Source organism: Mchenga conophoros, linkage group LG8 (assembly GCF_057382185.1).
Source record: "Mchenga conophoros isolate Kocher_MC1m ecotype Shallow Benthic linkage group LG8, M_conophoros_male_GT1.1, whole genome shotgun sequence".
In the NCBI taxonomy this organism is placed as follows: domain Eukaryota; kingdom Metazoa; phylum Chordata; class Actinopteri; order Cichliformes; family Cichlidae; genus Mchenga; species Mchenga conophoros.
Genome location: NC_140533.1, coordinates 14,225,147 through 14,246,741, shown reverse-complemented (window position 1 = coordinate 14,246,741; position 21,595 = coordinate 14,225,147). Strand labels below are relative to the sequence as shown.

Below are 21,595 nucleotides of genomic sequence, written 5' to 3'. Positions count from 1 at the left end.
TACCATGTGAATTCATGGATTTTTTTTTCACATTCTGTCTCTCACAGTTGAAGTGTACCTCTGGTGCAAATTACTGACCTCTGTCATCATTTTAGGTGGGGGAACTTGCACAATCGGTGGCTGACTAAATACTTTTTTGCCCCACTGTATTCCTATAAACACTTCTGCTTTTACCATTTATATGTATTTTATATTTTCTTGTCTGCATGATTCATGTCATGTCAAGTGTGTCAACCTTTATATATCTTTTTATAACAATAAAAAGACAAAAGAAGAGAAAAAGGCAGAAAGAAGAAATCATATTTGCAAAATCTGTGCATACTGATTTTTTTCTGTTCTTCTTACAAGAGAGCTTTAAGTATGATTTAAAACATAAATATTTCTTTGCTTTTGTTTCATGACAAGCTCATGTTTGATGTGGTGAAGTCAGGGGAGTAGTTTCCCACATAAGGAAATTAACATAATTCTCAGGGAGCTCAGAGCAGAGAGGCAAGAGTCCTGCAAAAACAAAAGCATAACTATGTATAAAGGCAACAGTGCAACAATAACGCATCTAAAAATATCTCTGTGTTTTTAAATGTGAATAGTCTTACTGAAAGAGGGATCCAGTCAGCTCATCAACAAAACCACCTGAAAAGAAATACAACATTTATGTCAAACCAAAGTTAATTAAATCTGTGAACACACATCAGTACCCCCACAGAATCACAACTAGCACTTACCCGGTGTGCAAACTGTGTCACAAAGAATGGGACAAATGTAGCAGGTTGAGCAACCCTGGAAAACAAAACAAACAAAAAGAGAACAGGATTAACATAAAGAGGCACTAGGTGAAACAAAGTGCTGTGTATTATTACAGAAGTTATAATCCTTTTTAAGTCAAGATGCTTGCTTGGCAGTGCTCGCAGTGATCTGACTCATCTCCTTCCTCACACGGGCACTTGGCACAGTCATTAGAGCAATGCTACAAGATGAGAAGGAACCACAAGGTATAGTGATTAACCGTGCATATGGTATATAGTCAGGACTTATAATCATTTGTAGCAGGTTGCTGAAATTATGTAAAACCCAACTCTAATGTGTGATTACTGGGCAGATGTGCAAATAAAATCTGTTATTTCCATGATATGTTTTTTTTACCTCACAAATGGAGCAAACACTACACAACGATCCAGAGTGGAACTGTGGAGTGTCAGCAGCTCCCTCCTCTTCATCTGAGTCACTTTGGTTGTCCTTTGTGTCTTTACCTTCAGACTCATCTGTAAATGGTTCAGGAAATCATCTTTATCGGAAATGTATTTTATTCAGTTCAATTCAGTTTTATTTATAAATGGTCAAATCACAACAACACTTTCCCCAAGACGCTTTATATTGTAAGCTAAAGACGAGGGAAAGCCCCAATAATCAAATGACCCCCTATGAGCAAGTGCTTTGGTGACAGTGGAAAGGAAAATTTCCCTTTTAACAGGAAGAAAGCAGAACTAGGCTCATTCAGCAAATTGCCACAACTGGTTGGGGGTGAGGGCAGGAAGACAGGCCAAGACACGCTGTGGAAGAGAGTCAAGTGTATCTTGTAGAACATTAAATTGTCTATAAAAGAAAAAAAAAGATGATCATAACTCCACGTGTCTTTCTTCATTATTTAACCTCCTCTTTAACATGAAATCACAAAATTAATTTAATGATCTGGATAGCAAAATATCTTTTAGATGCAAACATTAGATATTAGAGTCAGGATTTGTCAAATGTTGCAGTAAGACTGTTAGAATGCTCTGTTACTATATAGCACTGAGACATACATGTGGGGTAGAAAATGCATAGGTAAGTATTTATTATTGTAAATACCCACGGCAATGCTTTTTAGTATCCCTTTCTTTATTACGGTTGCTGTTGCAAACACACGAACGGCTGCAGCTCTACAGCTTCCAGCCGCACAATCATCACCAACAACAACAACTACAGACAGGCATCACAGCTTCTTATTTCGGCGAGGCGTTTTTGCAGATGCAGTGTAGGTGCGTCCATCTCCCCTGCAGCGGCACCGCAGACCATGCCCCGCCAGAATTACAAAAGCAAGTAATGCCATGTAATCATATTTGTCCATTTCATTAGGTACACCTGTTTAATTGCTGTTTAATACAAGGATCGACACCCAGAAAGTATACACAGCGCTTCACTTCTTACACATTTTGTCATTTTACAGCCTTATTTGAAAACGGATTCAATTAATTTTTAACCTCAAAATTCTACATACAATAATGAAAAAGTGAAAGTATATTGCATGAAATTCTTGCAAATTTACTCAAAATAAAATACAATAATATAAAATTTAAAGAAGTATTCACAGCCTTTGGTCAATATTTTCTTGAAGCACCTTTGGCAGCAATTACATCTCATAGTTCCTGCTGCCGAAAAACATCCCCACAGCATGATGCTGCCACCATCATGCTTCGCTGTGGTGATGCTATTTGCCAGCTGATGAGCAAGGTCTGTCTTTTACTGAGGAGTGGCTTCTGTCAGGCCACTCTACCATATAGGCCAGACTGGTGGAGCTCTGTCAGAGTTACTATTGGGTTCTTGGTCACTTCCCTGAAAGAGCTCAATTTTCAGTGTCATGTCAAAGACTGTGAATGAATATAATCCGTTTTGGAATAAGTCTGTAACATGACAAAATAATAATAATAATAATAATGGATTGGATTTATATAGTGCTTTTCAAGGCACCCAAAGCGCTTTACAATGCCACTATTCATTCACTCTCACATTCACACACTGGTGGAGGCAAGCTACAGTTGTAGCCACAGCTGCCCTGGGGCAGACTGACATGTGGAACAAGCAAAATGCTGTGAATACTTTCCAGGCGCACTGTATCAAAACCTCAGTATTCACATGGGTTTCCTAATTGCTGTGCTGGTGCTGGAGTAAACCTTATTTACTTGAATTGATTTCAATACATCTTGCAGTAATTTGCAACCTCATTCAACAACACTCATATCTGCAAGTTACTTTAGTTGCTTTTTTGCCATTTTTGCAGTTAACCGCAGACATAACAAGCAACTTTAGGCCATATTGTTTTCTTTTTTAACTACTGAGTCTGTACTAACATCAACCCCCCTGTGACAAGTCCGCTCACTGGCAGCCCAGGTTATGTGTTAGTGACTAACAGTTAGTCAGTCCATCTCTGTACTAACAAGCAATCCAAGAAATGCTTTTCTAGCAAGGTCTGATAACTGCCATTTATTTAGAAGTTACATGACTAACTGTGTAATTCTGTTTGGTGCAATATTTTTTTGTATGTATGACACAGACAGTCTCTTTTTTGTATTATACTTCTGTCATAACCTCATGTGACATGTTTGTTTTACAAAGTAGTCTAAGTAGCTATAGTGTAAACAAAGCTAAAATTCCTACAGGTCCCATTTTTCCATAATATGATTTCTTGTCATTCTTTTTCTAGCATTAAAAGAAATGACTGTGCTTTTAAAATATGCCCTAAACTGTATAGTACCCTCTTTTAGACAAATCTCCATGTATTTAATGTTTGGTGTTTGAAGTCTCAAAAGCTACATTGGCACAACAAATGGAATAGATGGTTTAGATACTGTTGGGTTCCTACCGCACAGATAATCCAGTCTATTTTAGGACTGATATGTATGATGGTGTTCCTAAAGTAACCCCAGTAAGCTGAACAATGTCAGAGAGCTACTGTAGAGTACAGATTCACTCATGGAGTTCTAAGAAAACACATCATTTCTTGTAACTAATATTTAAATACTGCATAATTCAGTATCTAAACTATTAATATGTTTCAAAATGTGTGTGGGTTTAAAAAAAAGTGTTTTCACCATCTTCCTCTTCAGAGTCATCCTCATGTGTATCCTCTTCAGCACTGTCAGCCTCCTCTTCCTTATCTCCTTGAGTTGCTTTATCGTCATCCTCTTCTCTTGGTTCCTCCTCGTCATCTTCCTCATTATCAGCTGGGACTTCCTCAAGAACCTCCTCCTCGCAATCTGCATCTTCATCTACCTCCTGCTCGCCATTCTCATCTGCATCTTCATCCACCTCCTCCTCACCATTCTCATCTGTATCTTCATCCACCTCCTCCTCACCATTCTCATCTGCATCTTCATCCACCTCCTCCTCACCATTCTCATCTGTATCTTCATCCACCTCCTCCTCTTCATCTTCATCTGCTGCATATTCTTCTTCAGATTCTTCCTCTTCTGCATCATCCTCATCAGAAGCCTCACCTTCTTCTTCCTCTTCCTCAACATCTCCTTTCTCCTCAGCATCATCTTCCTCTTCCTTATCAGTCTTGTCATCTTCCTCCTCAGCTTCCTCCTCTGCTGTCTCCTTCTCATCCTCCTGTTCTTTTTCATCTTTTTCTTCTTCCACTTGTTCATCAGTCTCTATCTCATCATCATCTGAGTCTTCATCATCTTTCTCCTCTTCTACATGTTCATCATCTTCCTCAGTGCCATCACCACCCTCAGCTGTTTCAGCTTCTTCAGCCAGAACCTCCTCAGCATTTCTAACGTGGAGGCTTTTCTCCATTTCATTCAAGTCTTGGGCACTTACTACAGCAGAGAACAGCACCTGGGTTGAGCACAGCAGCACAAGCAGGAGCCTTACCACCCAAAGTTTCACAGGTTCCATCTCGGAAGAAATGCAGCTTTGGAACTTGAGGACTGTCTTACTCTTTTCACTCTATTCTTCCACCAAAAACCAAAACAGCCAATGGCTGCTAAAGCCGCAACTGATTTAGGCAGAGTGTTCAGGTCTTTTTCGCAGGCTTCCGAGAGACGGGGTGAAAATAACTGTGCTCACAGAGAGCAGAGTGCCAGCCTTGTGCTGAGAACACAAGAGGACACAGTGAAAATACGACTGTGTGTGCGGTGTAGCTATGTTGCTGTATGTAAGTGAGTGACAGAGGCACATGTCTAAGAAGAATGCTCCTGATGCCCTTAACACAGAGCATTAGAGAGGTGGGTGTATGCCTTTGGTGGGTGGGGGAGGGGGCTACTGAACTGCAAGAGGGTGGGGGAAAATAAGTCACTTAAAAAAATAGAAAGCTTAATTGCAAAAATTAAATAATTTGAAGATGAAGTTTTGGTTCTATACACAGCTTTTGTTGTCATAGTTCCCAACCTATTCAGGAAAGAAGTAGAACTTCATAGATATACTGTGTGTGTGTTTCATTAGATTAATGGTTGGTAGGTTTTTGGAGAACTCTTCTCACTGTCTCCTATATATTTTAATGCAAACAATAACCTTTCCAACACACTCTACACAGCAAAATTCATTTCTTCTTGCCAGTCCTGAAGCAATTGAAAACATGTCAATATGATTTATGGCACTCATGTAAATACAAGGAAATGGAAAGCATGGCACTGTGAACATATTGTGCTTTCCAAAATAGTCATTTGAACAACTGAATGTTTGTACTCATATTTTATTTTTCTTACTTTGGAGCCAGCGGGAAGAGAACACTTACATTTAGGAGCATTATAAAAGTCTACACTCACACTGCCACAGTCAGCTACAATACAGCAAAGAGCAGCCAGGCTGAAAGCGATGACACTGCCTCTAAGTGTGAACTGCTCCTCCTGCAACTGACAGGTGGCACGGCTAACTCTTTACAGTGAAGGCTCCTTCAATAGCTTGTTCCAATATGTAACCTTCAATGGAGCCATGGTGGACTGAAACGCAGTACCAGGATGATAGTTCTGTCCAACTATCACACACCCACGTTGTGTACATAATTTAAATGTATTTATTGATGGCAAATGGGAAAGTTTATTTCAAAAAGTTCACTTAAATTATAACATTCAAAAACATTTTTATTATTATCCTTTATTTATTCAAGTAAATAAAGAGACTAAAGAGACATTTGCATAAAAAACAAAACTCAACAGAAACCTACATTTCACCCTTGGGTTCTTTTCCCTGTAGGGTTAAGTAACCACACAGGCCTGACACAGTGGAATGAAGTTGACTTTGATAGGACTGAACAACATCTAAGACAGACCAAAGAATTTCAAGTATTTGTACTAACAAAGAAGCTGAACAATAGATAATTGTGTATTTGCAAAAAAAACAAACTCAACAGAAACCTACATTTCACCCTTGGGTTTTTTTCCTTGTAGGGTTAATTAACCACACAGGCCTGACACAGTGGAATTTGTTCACTCAATCAGCATTTTGATTTTGTGCCAAGAATTAGATGAGAGAAGGAAAAATTTTTATATAGTGCAGTCATGTGAAAAAGGGCGTAGTTCTTTCAGTTCTAAGAGTTTATGTATCAAATGTATAAAATGATGTAATCTTTAAAAATCTCTGCAATTATTTAAACAATCCAAATATCTACACTTTGGTCTCATCTGTTCCAGAAGTCTTGTGGTATGTTCAGATGCAACTTAAGCAATGGTGCCATGCTCCTTAGAGAGAGAAGAGTTTTTTGCTTGCCTGGTAACACTTTCAAACAAGCATTGCGTTTTTCTAATTGTTCTGTCACAAATTTTGACATTTGACATGCTCACTGAGATATGTAGAGTCTGTGATGTAGGTCTTGGATTTTGTTTTTAAATTTCTGTCACCAGTGCACAGAGATTCCTCCAGTTTCCTAGAATCTTTTAATGTTACGTAGAGTAACACTGAGAAACATTATTCTGAAATCGCTCAATTTGTAAACAGTTTTTTTTTTGGGTGTGTGTCCCGTTTGGATCTTTAGCCATCAGAATTGTTGCCTTAAGGCCAAGAAAGATGTCAAGCGGATTTATTTTACCAAGTGGATCATCATGGCCTTGCCATATTGGTCCATTTGATTGACCTTTATTATAATTATGAATTTCTTTTCTTTTCGGTTTCTACAAACGGGACAGACATGACTGGGGTATAGGACAGGGAGAAAGAATGAAAGAAAGAGAGGGAGAGAAAGAAAACCAGAGGGGAGAAGAGACGGTGAGAAAGGGGGGAAGAAAGAAAGAAAAACAAACCAAAACACCTGGATCACCTGGATGGATAAAAAAAAACAGAAGAGAAAGCAAACAAAAAAGAGCAACATAATAAAAAGAGCACCTTCACAATAAACTAGCTAGCAGTAGATAACAGTAGATACTAAATATTAAACAATATACGGCGGAGCACCCCCAGACCCCCAAGCCTCCACGCCCGTCCCGGACCAACCCAGGGGCAGCCAGGCTACCAGGCCAGTAACCAACGTCCGCCAGCACAGACCGTCCCCCATCTCCGCTGTACGCAGCCACAAGGAAAACACCATCTAAGAGCCCCCAAACAGTTTTTTGCTGACTGGCAAACCTATGCCTGTCTATACCTATACCTATGTTGTGTAGTGTAGTTTTTCTAAGATGTTGCATTTGTACAACAAGCCACAGCCCTACAGTACATGCTTTGATAAGAAACTATTTAATTCATGATGTGTCTGTTTGTCCAGGTTTTTGTACTGAATATGATTCCTGTACTTTCTCCACTCCTGAGGTGTGTCACAGTCAGTGTACTTATTATTACCAATCTTTGGCTGAGCTATGCTTGGCTAACTTTTCACCTAGCTCTCAACAACAAATTATTCTGTACTCATAGTAAAACTCAATTCATTATAGTGCATGAAAACTTTATTAAAAAGAACTATATTGCAGACATACAAATATGGCACATTATGCAATGTAACAGAATGCAAAAAGTATTAATGTGCTCTTAATATAACCCCTGACAGACACCATGACAGGAAATCAGACTTTAATGTAAAAAATTCGACGAGGAGGTTTGAATGTGCTTCCTTGTGCTATCACAACCCAGTTGAGGACAGCTGAGTAATGCTCCATCTGAAAAGAAAGAGCATAATGTCATAAAAGTCTAGAATAGAATAAAGTAAAGGTATTTTTGTCTCCTACTGGAGAAAATGATCTTGAAAAAGGAAACTGCATCATTAAAGGCATGCATGAGGCCAGCACAGCTTAGCTTAGTATAAAGACTGAAAGCAGATAAAACAGCTAGCCTGGCTCCATCTAGTGACCAAAATTCACCTTCCAGCCCTGCTAAATCTGATCTTTTATGTCTACTTCACTTAAAACGTTTTAACTGATACACAACAAACCCACTGGCTGTTTTTAAATAAAGTTAGCATTACTTACCATAACCCACATTATTTCTGACCTCAGCCAACCCAGATTTTCCCATGTTCCACTTTTCTGTTATTATGCTAATCAAAGCTAACCTGCTATGTAGTCGTGTAACCTCTATATAAAATACTTTGACTGTGCAGACGGGCTCTTTCACAACATATGTATATATCTACATATGTATGAGGAATTAGTAAAAGGGTACTGAATGACAAAGTGAGAGCTTCAGAAAAATGCTTCTGTTTTACCTGAGCCTGTAGTCTGTGTTCAAACTCTCTGCTTTCAGTCAGATGTTTAAGCATACCATCTACCCGATATCAAAAAAATACAAAAATGCATTTACTTCACGATGGATCCACAATGGAATTTTGCCGCTACAGCGGTGCATGAAGGTGTGCTCACTTGGTAGATATCTGTTTGAGCCTTTCAGAGTCGCTGCTTTTCAGGATCTTGTTTCGAGCAGTCGGGAAGTCTTCCTTCGGAATTGTTTCCCATGTTGATAATCTGTTAGCTGCCTTTGTTTCTAAGTCTAACACTGATACAAAAACAAAATGCTAACCTTTCAATTTAGCCTTCATGTTTTCATCAAAGCTAAGCTGACGTCAGTGAACAATGAACCCTTTCTCATTTAGACGCTTCAATTTTGAATGATGGGGCAGCACGGTGGCACGGTGGTTAGCACTGTTGCCGCACAGCAAGAAGGTCCTGAGTTCAATTCCACCATCAGGCCGGGGTCTTTCTGTGTGGAGTTTGCATGTTCTCCCCGTGTTTGCGTGGGTTCTCTCCGGGTACTCCGGCTTCCTCCCACCATCCAAAGACATGCAGCTTGTGGGGATAGGTTAATTGGATAAGCCAAATTGCCACTAGGTGTGAATGTGAGTGTGAATGGTTGTCTGTCCCTATGTGTTAGCCCTGCGACAGACTGGCGACCTGTCCAGGGTGTACCCTGCCTCTCGCCCTATGACAGCTGGGATAGGCTCCAGCGCCCCCCGCGACCCTGAAAAGGATAAGCGAATGGATGGATGGATGGAATTTTGAATGATTTGAGTGATTTTGAGCGATAGCAAGGGAGCCAGTACTTAAAAAAACAAAATGACTCATTTGTAAATACCAACTAGAGTTATCCATTTTCATTCAACTGTGGCTTACTCACTCATTACTCCTTACACTTATTACTTTAAAGTAATAAAGTCACAACCTTATTAGCAATGAGCAGGATGATGAGCAGGATGTTGGTGACCAGGAGATTTAAGACAAGCAGAATCACTACCAGCCAGTTACTATGCTGATTTCTACACGGCTCTTCACCGCTCTCAATCAAAGTCACATTGTCTGTGCAGATTAGTTCTTTGCCCACTCTCACAAAGTAGAGATACAAGTAGAAAGGTAAAAAAAAAAAAGAAAAAAAAAAAGGGGGAGTGTCTACAATTATAACAACGGCTCAATTTCTAATTGCTGTGGTGAATTTTAAAAAGCTGTACTAAATTGTTAAACTGATTTCAATGTAATGTTCTTATTTTCATTCAAATTGCACAAACACTTGTACCATCCATCTCTTCCTCAATGGAAGAGCCGTATCCAAAGATGTGCAAGTATGGCATGTAGAAAAATGCGATTCGGGTTTTGGTCGTAGGAGTAAATCAGAGCCTGATTTGCAACTCCGTACACCATGACCCACACGCCCAGGAAGAAGAGGAAATTGTTGTGTTATTGCTGGCATTGTATTATAAAACATGTGCCCCTCATATAATGCCAACTGATAGTAACTGTCTCACCATCTTTTCTACAATAATGAGTTTTGGTCCTAGCTGCTTGTGAACTGCAAAAATGTTCAAGGTTCAAGGTTCAAGGTTCTTTATTTGTCACATGCATAGTTATACAAGTATAACACACAGTGAAATGTAGCCTGACACGCTCCTCGACATGTACAAAAAAATTGGGGGGGGGGGGGGGGGGGGGCTGTAGAGGAAGAACATTATATATATATATATATATATATAGTGCATACATTGGGTGAATGTGCAGTAGTAGCAGCAAGCAGGTGAATTCTGTACATTAATATGAATAGACATCTGACTATTTTACAGGATAGACAATATAAACATATTTAAAATTAAAGGAATTGAAATGTACATTGTGCCTTGGTTTAGTGTCTGGAAGAGTCCTGTCTCAGTCAATTATAGATGATGTGAGCGGGCGGGTGTGTGTGTTTAGGGCACGGATGGCTTGGGAATAGAAGCTCCTCTTGAGTCTCTCTGTCCTTGCCCGGAAGATGCGGAACCTTCTACCAGATTGCAGAAGTTGGAACAGTTTGTTGCCAGGATGGGACGGGTCCTTCAGTATCTGCGCTGCTCTAGCCCGGCATCTCCTGGTGTAGGTGTCCTGAAGCGGGGGGAGAGCAATCCTGCAGCAGCGTTCTGCTGTGCGGATCACTCTCTGGAGAGCTTTTTGGTCCTTCACACAGCTGTTCCCAAACCACGATGTCATGTTCTGTGTGAGGATGCTCTCCACAGCGCCTGTATAAAAAATCCTGAGGATCTTTGGAGAGACCCTGAACTTCCTCAGTTGTCGTAGGTGATACAGGCGCTGCCTAGCCTTTTTGGTCTGGACCTGAATGTGGGCAGCCCATGTCAGGTCTGAGGAGATGTGGACACCAAGATACTTGAAGGACTGCACCCTCTCCACTGGAGCTCCACTGATGATAATGGACTTGTAGTCCTTGTGCTGACTCCTTCTGAAGTCCACCACCAGCTCCTTGGTCTTGCTGACGTTCAGCTGGAGGTGATTGTCCTGGCACCACGATGCCAGATTCTTCACTTCATCCATGTAGGCCGCCTCATCGTTGTTGGAGATGGCACCCAACACCACTGTGTCGTCAGCAAACTTCACAATGGTGTTGGAGCCATGGGTGGCCACACAGTCTGAAGTGTAGAGGGAGTAGAGCAGTGGCGAGAGGACACATCCCTGAGGTGCTCCTGTGCTGATGGTGATGCTGTTGGAGAAGCACCTGCCCACCCTCACCACCTGAGTTCTGCCAGTGAGGAAGTCCAACACCAACAGCTTTGTGAACAGTCTGCAGGGCACTATTGTGTTAAACGCTGAACTGTAATCAACAAACAGCATTCGCACATAGTTACCCTGTTTCTTGTCCACATGGCTGAGAGTGGTGTGTAGGACGTGGGCGATGGCATCCTCTGTGGATCTGTTGGATCTGTAGGCGAACTGCAGCGGATCTGTGGTGTCTGGGATGGAGGAGGAGATGATGTTCTTCAGCAGCCTCTCAAACACCTTCATTACTACCGAGGTCAGTGCAACTGGCCGATAATCGTTCAGGGATGAGGGTTTGCTGTTCTTGGGCACAGGGATGATGGTGGATCTTTTGATGCATGTGGGGACCACAGACTTCGCCAGGGACTCGTTGAAGATGTAAGTGAACACCCCTGCTAGCTGGTCAGCACAGCAGCGCAGCAGACGGCCGGTGATGCCGTCTGGCCCCGCCGCTTTCCTTGTGTTCACTCTCCTCAGTGCCGCTCAGACGTCATGCTCCGCGATGCTGGTCACCGGTCTCTCGCTGATGACGTCACTGTCCTCGGTAGTCAGGCGGTAGATAGCATTAGCTGCCTGGCTAACCTCGAAACGGGCGTAGAACTGATTCAGCTCGTTGGTGAATGCAGAGTCGGCGTTGATCAGCGCAGTGTCCCTGGCTTTGTAGTCCGTAATGGTGCGTAGTCCGTGCCACATACTCCGTGTGTCGCCCTGGTGGAAGTGGGACTCCACACGTTCCCGGTACCGGCGTTTGGCATCTCTCACCACGCGCCGCACGCCGTATGAGGCCGCTTTGTAGGCGCTCATATCGCCAGTGGCGAGACCCGCGTTGTAGGAGGCGGTCCTGGCGTTTACTGCAGTGAAATGTGAATGAGGCGAAGTGTGACGACCATGTAGTCCAAACAAAGGACATCCCGGCCAAATTCATGTGACCAGTGGAACATCCTGAAACTCAAATGGTAAATGGCCTGTATTTGTATAGCGCTTTACTTAGTCCCTATGGACCCCAAAGCGCTTTACATTACATTCAGTCATCCACCCATTCACACACTGGTGATGGCAGGCTACATTGTAGCTACTGACAGAGGCGAGGCTGCCAGACACTGGCGCAACCGGGCCCTCTGACCACCACCAGTAGGCAACGGGTGAAGTGTCTTGCCCAAGAACACAACTGTCGGAGCCGGGGCTTGAACCGGCAACCTTCCGATTACAAGACAACTCGCTTGAGCCATGATCGCCCCAAAGGCAAGCATAGTATCACTCAATTAGTGAGGTAGCACCACCACCTGATGGCAAACCTGTAAATTAACCTGTGACATTTGGTTGCTAATTGAGGAAATGTTTTTGATTATGTTGTGGAAACTTTAACAATAACCTGCAACACACCCAGTGAGCGTTTTGAAATAATTTAATTAACACATTGCAATGTGGAGAAAACGTTCAGATCAAACACCAAACAGTTTTCTGAGGAAGGACACCGCCCTGAACTATTTTACACCTTCCCAAACACTCTCAAAACAAAGAACATTCCATAGCATATCATATATCTCTATACCTTCAGTCCAGCTCATCCTTGACCCCCTCCCTCACAGAGAGAATAATGACCTTGTTTTCTGCTTGACCGTCACCTAAGGATTTACATCCCTGATAAGCAGAAGGCGCCTCACTATCTGTTTAACGTCTCCAATTGCAATGTCTCCACTGTGTTAGTGTGTGTGATAGAGCATAAAGCCCATTTGTAGCGCACATGCATACAACTATATGAGAAAGTGATATCACTATCACTAATGTGATATGATTAAATATGTGATTAATACATGAGAAAAGAAATCTGCCACCACAATTATAAGTGAATAAAAGCTAAGTATTAGGAAAATTATTTAAGACACACTTAAGACAGCAAAAAGTGCCTCAAAAAACACAAACTATAGTGCTTTAATAAATGTTACAATCTTGCAAAGAGAAACTATAAACGGTTTATAATGTTGTGGAAAGGTTTTCACGGACAATCCAGGATTATATATCATCTTTATTTCTTATCCATACCTGCAGATTAGTCCGATAATGAACAGGCTGATGGCAGTGAGATCACATTTATTCCACAGATCCTGAAATTAGAGTCTGAACCTTTGAGGTCAAAACATTGTCCCCAAAACAATTTGTCTTGAAGAAGACAAAATAAACTTAACAGATCATTAGAAAACAAAAACTACAATAACAAACAACTATCAACATACTTTATTATGATAATAATGCTTATACGCATATTTATACATGCACCTTGAAGCCCCTTAATTCAGTTTTTCAAAGTGCACAATAATCATAGAAAAACAAATGATAATACAGAAAAAGACTTTCTGTGTGCTGTCACAGAAAGTTTAAAGAATTTAAAGAATAGCTAAAAATTCAAAGAATGAGATTTTAATTTATGATATATTATTTAATCTTCTGTGTGTTTGTTAACTCATATGAAATCAGTGATAAATGAAAAACATTCTATATATTTATTTATTTTAATGTCCATCTTGACATGACAGTATGCTAACCACTGTATTGAAATGGCATTTTAGATATATTGTCTTTCAACTACGTGCAATTCGATAAAATATTTGAATTAGGTGCATATTATTGCATTCAATTGTTCACTTGACATTTTATACACTTACCAAACTTTTTGGTGAACAAAGTTCTAAGTAAGATGTCTCTCTACACTCTCCTGTCGGATCTCCTCACAAACAAGGGTGAATATCCAGAAGTACAACACACACTCAGTAGCAGGTGGACCTGAGGGGGGTGGAGGCTTGAAATCCACCAATAGCGAAAAGCAAGAGAAACAACATTGCCCAGAAATGAGGTGACCAGTGCAAACCAGAACTGACGCCAGCGTGAAGCTATGAATGGACAGCACACCTGTATTAAACACAGATTAGCAGGTAACTAAAACGACAGCATGTGGTGAAAAATAATTTCTGAAGTCAGACTTTCTTCTTGTAGTGAGTGACAACACTTATTCAAAGATTATTCTCTAAACAGGACTCACCTTTCATGGCACCACTCCTGTGACCTTCTGAGTCAACTTCACTCGTGTAACAAAAACATTTTGAGTAAATTAGTAGACTTTAGCTAATGTAAAGCGATAACATTATAAAACCGAATAATCACTGCTTGACAAACTGATGCTCTACAGACTAACACTGAAGTGTGCAAGTAGAAATATTACAGGTGCTTGATGTCAGAGAAAGAGAAGACTGTGGTTCCATAGAGACTGTTAGTGTCCTGATCCAGCTCATCCTCATAGCAATTCCCTCCTCCTCCTCCAGCTGATCACTTTGTTTTCTATGACTTAAAATATGTAGAACACGTTTTGTTTTTTTTAAATATCTGCATAAAAGTACAACCTTTCTGAAAAAACACAAGCATCTTACCTGAAGGAGATGAGGTTGGTGTAGCAGAGGATCGGGCAGAAGAACGCGAGCAGAAGCTTCCAAATCTCTGTTTTCCTCTTCATATCACCCCACCAGATCTGGAACAGCAGAGACTGGAAGAGCACAGCAACTGAGACCTTGTCCACCACCAGTAGCTGCTTTACTCAACATGAAGGTGGCCTGTGTTATTTTGGAAGCATCATGCTACCTTTCTTTTGTAGGGGCAGGGATAGCTCAGTAGGTAAAGCGGTCGCCCCATGATCGGAAGGTCGGTGGTTCGAATCCACTTAACGGCTACCCTGAGGTACCCCTGAGCAAGGTACCGTCCCTACACACTGCTCCCCGGGCGCCTGCTTAGTGGGCTGCCCACTGCTTCACTGAGTGAATGGGTCAAATGCAGAGAAAAACAAGTAATTTCCCCATGGGGATCAATAAAGTATCCATTATTATTATTATTATTATTAATACTCATCTGCTATTTGACATGATGACAACAACATGAAGAAAAGATGTGAAAATTGTGATGAGCCTGTTAGCCATCATAAAGGAAAATTCAAAGGGCTCTTTGTGAAAATGGTTATGAAACTAAATAGAAAATAATTATAACATCAATAATAGCTGACAGCTTTAGTTATTGTCTCACCACCAGCCAGGTTCTCAAACTTCTGGCGTTCCTCCCCTTGGACAGGAAGGAACGCTGCTGGTTTGAGCGCAGAGTCAAAGAGGACATTTACGTGAAAAGGGAAAGACCATCTCTGAATCGAGGAGGGGGCCTAAGGGTACATCATTCGCCATCTTACAATGCTGTGATTGCAGCCATTCCCCAACTCTCTGTGAATGGTGCTCATGGCCATTGATCAGTGGTCTTTGATCAGTGGGTTTTGGTCAGTGGTTGTTGATCAATGGTCATGAGAATTTGCAAAATTAAGATTAAGGAACTGACCTCCCAGCCCATTGTTCCTTCAGTGGGCTGGTTTCAGTCATTATGCAAATGTACTGTTTATAAGATTGGGGAAACCTGCAGTCAGCTGAGACTGAAGAAGTCACTTGGATGAGTGACAAAATGTTTCTCCCACAAAACGCTATGTCCAGATGAACAGAATCAACTTTTTGGAGAATAATCTTGCATAGGTGTGGGGTGCCTCAAGATGCTTATACAAGAGATGCAGGAGTGTGACAACAGCATCATACAGTGAAGTGTCACTGTCCATATCGGTCAGCCATGTCTCGGTAAGCGCCATCAGACAAGCCTCCCTGTATTCCTGTAGATGAAGCACATTCCCTTGTAATTCATCCATTTTGTTCCTAAGAGATTGGACATTGGCCAGAAACATAGAAGGCAGAGGAACACGATTCTTCCTCCGAATCCTCACCAAGAATTATATCTGTCCGAGCATTAGAAGAGTCGTACATAGACAAACAGGACCACCGTAATCCAAGTAGTTCCTCGTGTGTATAAGTAATTGTCAGTGAGAGTGAATGACTCCAGGTGAATATCGCCAACAACAATAAAACTAAGGTGTAGAAGATCTCCATTTCGGCAAAAAAAACCTCATAAAAAGTTAAAACCATGGTTAAGAACAGAGTCTCGGTCGTTGTGTCCTTGGGCAAGACACTTCACCCGTTGCCTACTGGTGGTGGTCAGAGGGCCCGGTGGCACCAGTGTCCGGCAGCCTCGCCTCTGTCAATGCCCCCAGGGTGGCTGTGGCTACAATGTAGCTTGCCATCATCAGTGTGTGTAAATGGGTGGATGACTGGATGTGTAAAGCACTTTGGGGTCCTTAGGGACTAGTAAAGCGCTATACAAATACAGGCCATTTACCATATTATCTACTGTTCTTCCACTGATTCTAAGGTCTGTTTCGGGATATCTTATTTGGACTCTCTGACCCAGAGACTTATAGAAAACCATTATCATGTGTATGTAAGCGTGCAGCAGAAAAGGACCCTCAAGCGCTTTATGTCCACTCTTCAATATTTCAGCCCAGTCACCCACTCAGTCTTCGCCAACGAGTTGGCGCTCCGTGACCCTCAAAACACGGAGCGCCAACTTGCTATGAGCAGAATTGCTTTGTGTATAAATGAAATAACTAAAACAGCTTTATTTAATCATTTAAATCTAAAATCAAAAATTTTCAACCCTAACACAGGTCAACTGTAAAAAAGAATACCTTCATGGCTTAACTCCCTCCTTGGTCTGCTCTGATTGTTATCTGCCATTACTTTTGAGGATGAACTCTGTTGTTCTGATGATGCTCGTGCAGATGCCATATTTTTCTATAGGCAGTGCTGTAGTAGCTGAAAGAGCAATACAGACTTTCCAGCTTGCAGTTAGGTAGTCCACAATGTTCAAACCATTCTCAGTGAAAAACCGAACAAACTGGGGCTCGTCACTGATCAGGCCATCTGTCATTGAGTCTTAGAATCTCCGTACTGTTTAATTGGAGGAACGTAAGATGATGTTTTAAGACAGGTATATATTTTTTACGCCAAATATTCCTCTGCAAATCACATTTAAACTGATCTATCTGTCAAAATTGATATAACTGCACATTATTAATTTACTTATTAGTGTTTCTTCCAGTGTAACAACTATGAGAAATCTGTTTGCCTCCTCACCTTGCACGGGATGTCGCCATCAAAGAGTTCACTCTTGGCAATGTCTACCCTGTTCACTGTGACTGCTAACTTCAGTTTATCACTATAAGGGTTGGCCTTAACTAATGCACGCGGCTTACTTACTAGAAAAATCACAAACACAACAAAAATTTAAATAAGGATAATAAGTTTATGCTTCTGTTATGCTGTAAAATTATGGTCTATTTATATGTATCTTGCACAAGTGTTTTAAGCAGGACAGTGTCAAAGTCATTTGGACTCTCGTGCTCTCCATGCTAGACTAATCAAACCTCTATTAAATTCTAAAAGCCTGGTGACAGAAGATGGGAAAAAGGAACAGGAATGTTGGACACACACCTGCAAGATGACAGGGACAAGATGTAGGAGACCAAGTACAGATACTTTTTCTAAAAGTTTTTTTTTCAGTGAAATATGTTTCGCTTAGTTAAAATCAAAATAACTGCAATTCTGACAGAAGTCATTGTGCACACGTATTTCAATGGCCTTCGCCTTTTCTTCAACTTCATTGATGATTAACCATTACACATTTGATTCAAAAAACAGCCAAATCTTTTAGACGGATTGAGTTTAAACAGGTCTGTTTACTCTTCTTTGTTAGCAAATGGCATGGGTTATGTAAGGTTAATAACAGTGTGAACAAAACATTGGCAGCTTCACAGGTTTTAAACCACCACAGAATAAAACTGGGGACTTTTGTGTTAAAGTTCATTGTTTACGCACTTTTTGTGAACTAGAATAGAAAGCTCTCAAAAGCTCAGACAGCTTGTCCTAGTTAAGTGTAACAAATGCAGATGAGGACTCCACCCATATATGTATCATTTCAAAAGTTCCAGAAACTTCCAAGAATTAAAAAAAGACAATAAAACTGCAGAAACAGTCACAAATAATTTTAGATGTCATTTAATAAGACCAAGAAAGTCACAGTTTTCTTCATGTTCAAGCAACACAGTACAGTATTAAGGGCATAAGCAATGTGTCACCCACATGTAGCTCTGGCAGCTCAACACGGACATGGAACACATCTCAGTTGCTCAGACCATATGGCTTTGCAAAATGAAAACATGTCGATGTCACTGCTTAAAGTAAACATTGCATACACGAGGTGCATTCATCATACAGACTCAAATCTGACAACAGGCAAAAGCTTTGTCACAGGTAGCCATAATCAAGAGATAGTGTTGAGAGATAAGATCGGAACAGAAGTAGCCTTGAACTTAATAAGTTGTTCTTCATACTTTTCGTGATTATGTCAAACACAAAGAGCTACATTAGAAATCAGTCAGTTTTAGTTAAATGGGAAAAGAACGGGCGCTCTGAGGTGAGGCAACGGGTTGATCGGCAAAGTTCTTGATGACATCCTCTTTCTATTTTAGCTCCAACTCCAGCCCAGTACAAGACTGAGAAGTAGCAGGCTCAGGGAGAAGCAGGTTGTGGAGGCGGAGGCCTTGATGCTCTGAGTCCAGACTTTCTGTGCAGGCTGCAGGCTTCTGTAGACGTTTATCATGATTGGTGATGAACTGTCGTTGAAGTGCAGTGTGGTGCTGAAGAGGTCAATCTGGTCATGAGACATATTTTGTTTCCAGTTAGCTGTATGAACCACTAACGGTGGATCTGTGCTCACAGCAATGACAATTAGGAGACACAAGGAAGAAATGAAATGACACCTACTAGATCTTTACTGACTTTAATTGGTTCCTTAAAAACGGTCCAGACCACCGCCTCCTGACAAGCGGGGGTCGTCAAGGATCCAAGGTAGCGGTAATACTTAGTGCGATCCACACCGACAAGCAGGTCGTCCAGGGAAAACCCGGCTGCAATTGAAACGTTCTGGCCTGAGGACAGAAACAAGACTTACATGAAGGAACTACGGGTGACACAATTTAGAGTCAGAAAGAGAAGAGGAGGTTTTCCACCAAAAAAAAGTCACCTTTTTCTGTGATGTTGGGCAAGTAAGAAGCCAAATTGTGCCAGCTATCCGGCTGGCCAGTTGAGTTGCCTGACATTACCTGGAAGAAAAAGAAAGGGGTATTGACGCATTCTCCATAACAGACGAGGAAAGAGACCCCCCCCCCCCCCCAAAATAAATAAATAAATAAATAAATAAAAAATCGAGTGGGGCCTCAATACTGAACAACACAGTAAGCATTACGTCATCTCGTGCACTGCTTCTCTCACCTCGATAAAGAAACCAAGCGCTGAAAGTCCGGTGGAGTCTTTGACGGCTAGATTTGTATTTCCATTGTAGGATGACTTGCTGTTCACAATATGCAGCTGCGAAAATGAAGTTATACAGACGTTTGCTTGTTTATTTCTGTTGGGTTTTTCTTTTTCTTTTTTGTTTTTTTTTTACAGATTTAAAATTAATATATTCAAAAATACACCAAAATAACAAGAAAAAAAATGTGTACCTCCATAGGATAGCGCTTTCCATCCACTGTGTGCTCTGAGCCGGGGACAGAGGAGCCATTACCCCAGTGCAAGTGAAACTGGAGGCTGTCGTATTGCTCGGACAGGTCCCCTCCTGAAATCTTAACTCCGCTCTTAAGGGTCACTTGGACTGAAAGAAGGTGAAAAAACAAAAACACGATAAAGTTACACCTAACCTGCGAGGAGTCAAAGGAAAAATTCAGGCGCAAGGCCAGTGCGTTTAATTGCAGAAAAGATGAGGGCGCTAAAATCTAAGTGAGATACAAAGTTTACAGAAACCCCATGACAACACACTTTTGTAGCCACAAACTCCCGGTGCTCACCTGTGTCGCCAGTATTTGTCATTGACGTCATTGCGGAGGTGTCGTCATACTTCACAAAAGTGAATTCAGTCAGATTGGCGTTCGGTGTGGCTGATGCTGAGACGATGTCAATGGGTGACTGTCGGGTGCCGTTGCAATACTCCGGGAAAATTGTTGGCCAGGTTGTGTCATCTATAAACAGAAAGGACACGTAAAGTCACCGAGGAGGGGTCACTCGGTGGGCAACATTATAGTAGATAATGGAAATATTGGGTACTTACTGCAGGATGGGAGGTGATAACACCAGGCTGGATGAAAAAAAAAAAAGAAGGGGGTGAAAAAACAGAACATTTAGATTCACATAATTAGAAATTCAGTGTAACAGTAAATTCCTAAATGAAGTACACACCTTTTGATTGGGAGTGAGCGGTGGGTACGAGGACGCACACAGCAAGGGTAACAACTTCAAACCACTTCATCTGAAACGACCAAAAAGCCACATTGTTTGGAATCGCATATATTTAAAAAATAAATAAATTAAATTAAATCAAAATAATCGGAAAAAAATGTACAACACAGAAAAGAATAATTGGTTAATTAATATAGTATTCCGATTCTGCATGAATGAATGAATTCATTAACTAACAGGTTACTATATGGAGTGACAAATTTACCTTTATATAAACTTTGACGATTAATTTCTAAAAGTTAACCAATTTTATTTGTAGTGCTGCAGTTTGCTGTTAATAGAGAAAAGAATGCAACAAATGCAGGTTTCTGACTGTAGCCTAATTTTTTCTTTTGTCCACTTCACCTGAGCAGCACAGTGTCTTACCTTTGATACACCTGTGCGTCCGTTCAGCCTGTTTTCAGATGCAGCTCACCTCTTTTTATTTCCTCAGTGCATCTTGCAGCTGGCCCGGCTCCACCTCCATGGGACACGTGAGTAGGTCTTTATCTCTCCGCAATAATTTCGCGGAAGTACGAGGGGGTATTATGGCGACTTTAATTTAAAAAAAAAAAGAAAGAAAAATCGACCTTTTTAAGAATAAAGTCTACATTTCGAGATTAAAGTCGTAATTCTGTTTTGAGAAAAAAAAAAGTGGAGATGTATGTCGTTATTTCAAGACAAACTGGCGAGTTAGTGAAATCGTATTTCAGAATCGGTTTTCGTAACAAGGAAAGAAATCTTTTTTTTCTTTTAGCACATTAACAAATTGTGGTTGTCATTATAAGGACGTTGAAAAGATAAAGAAAGCTGCATCTTGGTCAGACAAAAAACCCACACAACTTATGGTTATGATGGTTACAGCCTCATGGAATAAAGAGGATGCATGTTTTATAACAAGACGGCTGATCAGTCTCAACAAGGCATTTTGTAAATGGTATATGTCATCCAGGGAAGGACGGATGTTGTTTTACTTTGCTGTGTTTTAATGTGAAGTGTGCTTATTTATTTTTTATATTGCATGTTTTGGTTATATCTTGTGGAGTGTTTTATTTATCCTGCATGTTTTGGTTGCATCTGTCAATTTGTCCTGGAGAGACTCTGCCCTTTTTCCCGTTTTACTAATTTGACACACCTGAGAGGAAAGGGAGTGGTAATTTACAGAGAGTG

General features: G+C 41.0%; 2 protein-coding genes across 2 annotated transcripts; both read right to left on the bottom strand.

The window, feature by feature from the left end:
- Positions 1-208: 208 nt before the first annotated feature.
- On the bottom strand, positions 209-4,856 carry LOC146568381 (uncharacterized). Its single transcript, XM_085284411.1, has 6 exons — positions 3,846-4,856; positions 1,141-1,259; positions 893-964; positions 723-777; positions 594-630; positions 209-498 (listed from the first exon to the last, which is right to left on the bottom strand). Exons 1-6 carry the CDS (start codon positions 4,654-4,656, stop codon positions 477-479), a joined length of 1,116 nt encoding a protein of 371 aa, XP_085140537.1. The 5' UTR covers positions 4,657-4,856; the 3' UTR covers positions 209-476.
- A 13,356-nt stretch (positions 4,857-18,212) lies between these two features.
- LOC146568380 (carbonic anhydrase 4-like) lies at positions 18,213-20,825 on the bottom strand. Its single transcript, XM_085284419.1, has 9 exons — positions 20,813-20,825; positions 20,387-20,456; positions 20,259-20,285; positions 19,999-20,169; positions 19,657-19,805; positions 19,424-19,519; positions 19,176-19,254; positions 18,917-19,080; positions 18,213-18,803 (listed from the first exon to the last, which is right to left on the bottom strand). The coding sequence occupies exons 2-9, from the start codon at positions 20,454-20,456 to the stop codon at positions 18,618-18,620; spliced, it is 942 nt and encodes a 313-aa protein (XP_085140545.1). The 5' UTR covers positions 20,813-20,825; the 3' UTR covers positions 18,213-18,617.
- Between the last annotated feature and the right edge of the window lie 770 nt (positions 20,826-21,595).

Excerpts from the sequence above, each read along its gene's own strand:
- LOC146568381 (XM_085284411.1), bottom strand. The coding sequence starts at position 4,656 with ATGGAACCTGTGAAACTTTGGGTGGTAAGGCTCCTGCTTGTGCTGCTG. Across the intron at positions 1,260-3,845 it reads TGACTCTGAAGAGGAAGATG|ATGAGTCTGAAGGTAAAGAC; the intron begins GTGAAAACACTT and ends AACCATTTACAG. Across the intron at positions 499-593 it reads CTGACTGGATCCCTCTTTCA|GACTCTTGCCTCTCTGCTCT; the intron begins GTAAGACTATTC and ends TTGTTTTTGCAG.
- LOC146568380 (XM_085284419.1), bottom strand. The coding sequence starts at position 20,456 with ATGAAGTGGTTTGAAGTTGTTACCCTTGCTGTGTGCGTCCTCGTACCC. Across the intron at positions 19,081-19,175 it reads GCCCAACATCACAGAAAAAG|GCCAGAACGTTTCAATTGCA; the intron begins GTGACTTTTTTT and ends TTCTGTCCTCAG. Across the intron at positions 18,804-18,916 it reads TTAAAGTCAGTAAAGATCTA|ATTGACCTCTTCAGCACCAC; the intron begins GTAGGTGTCATT and ends TCTCATGACCAG.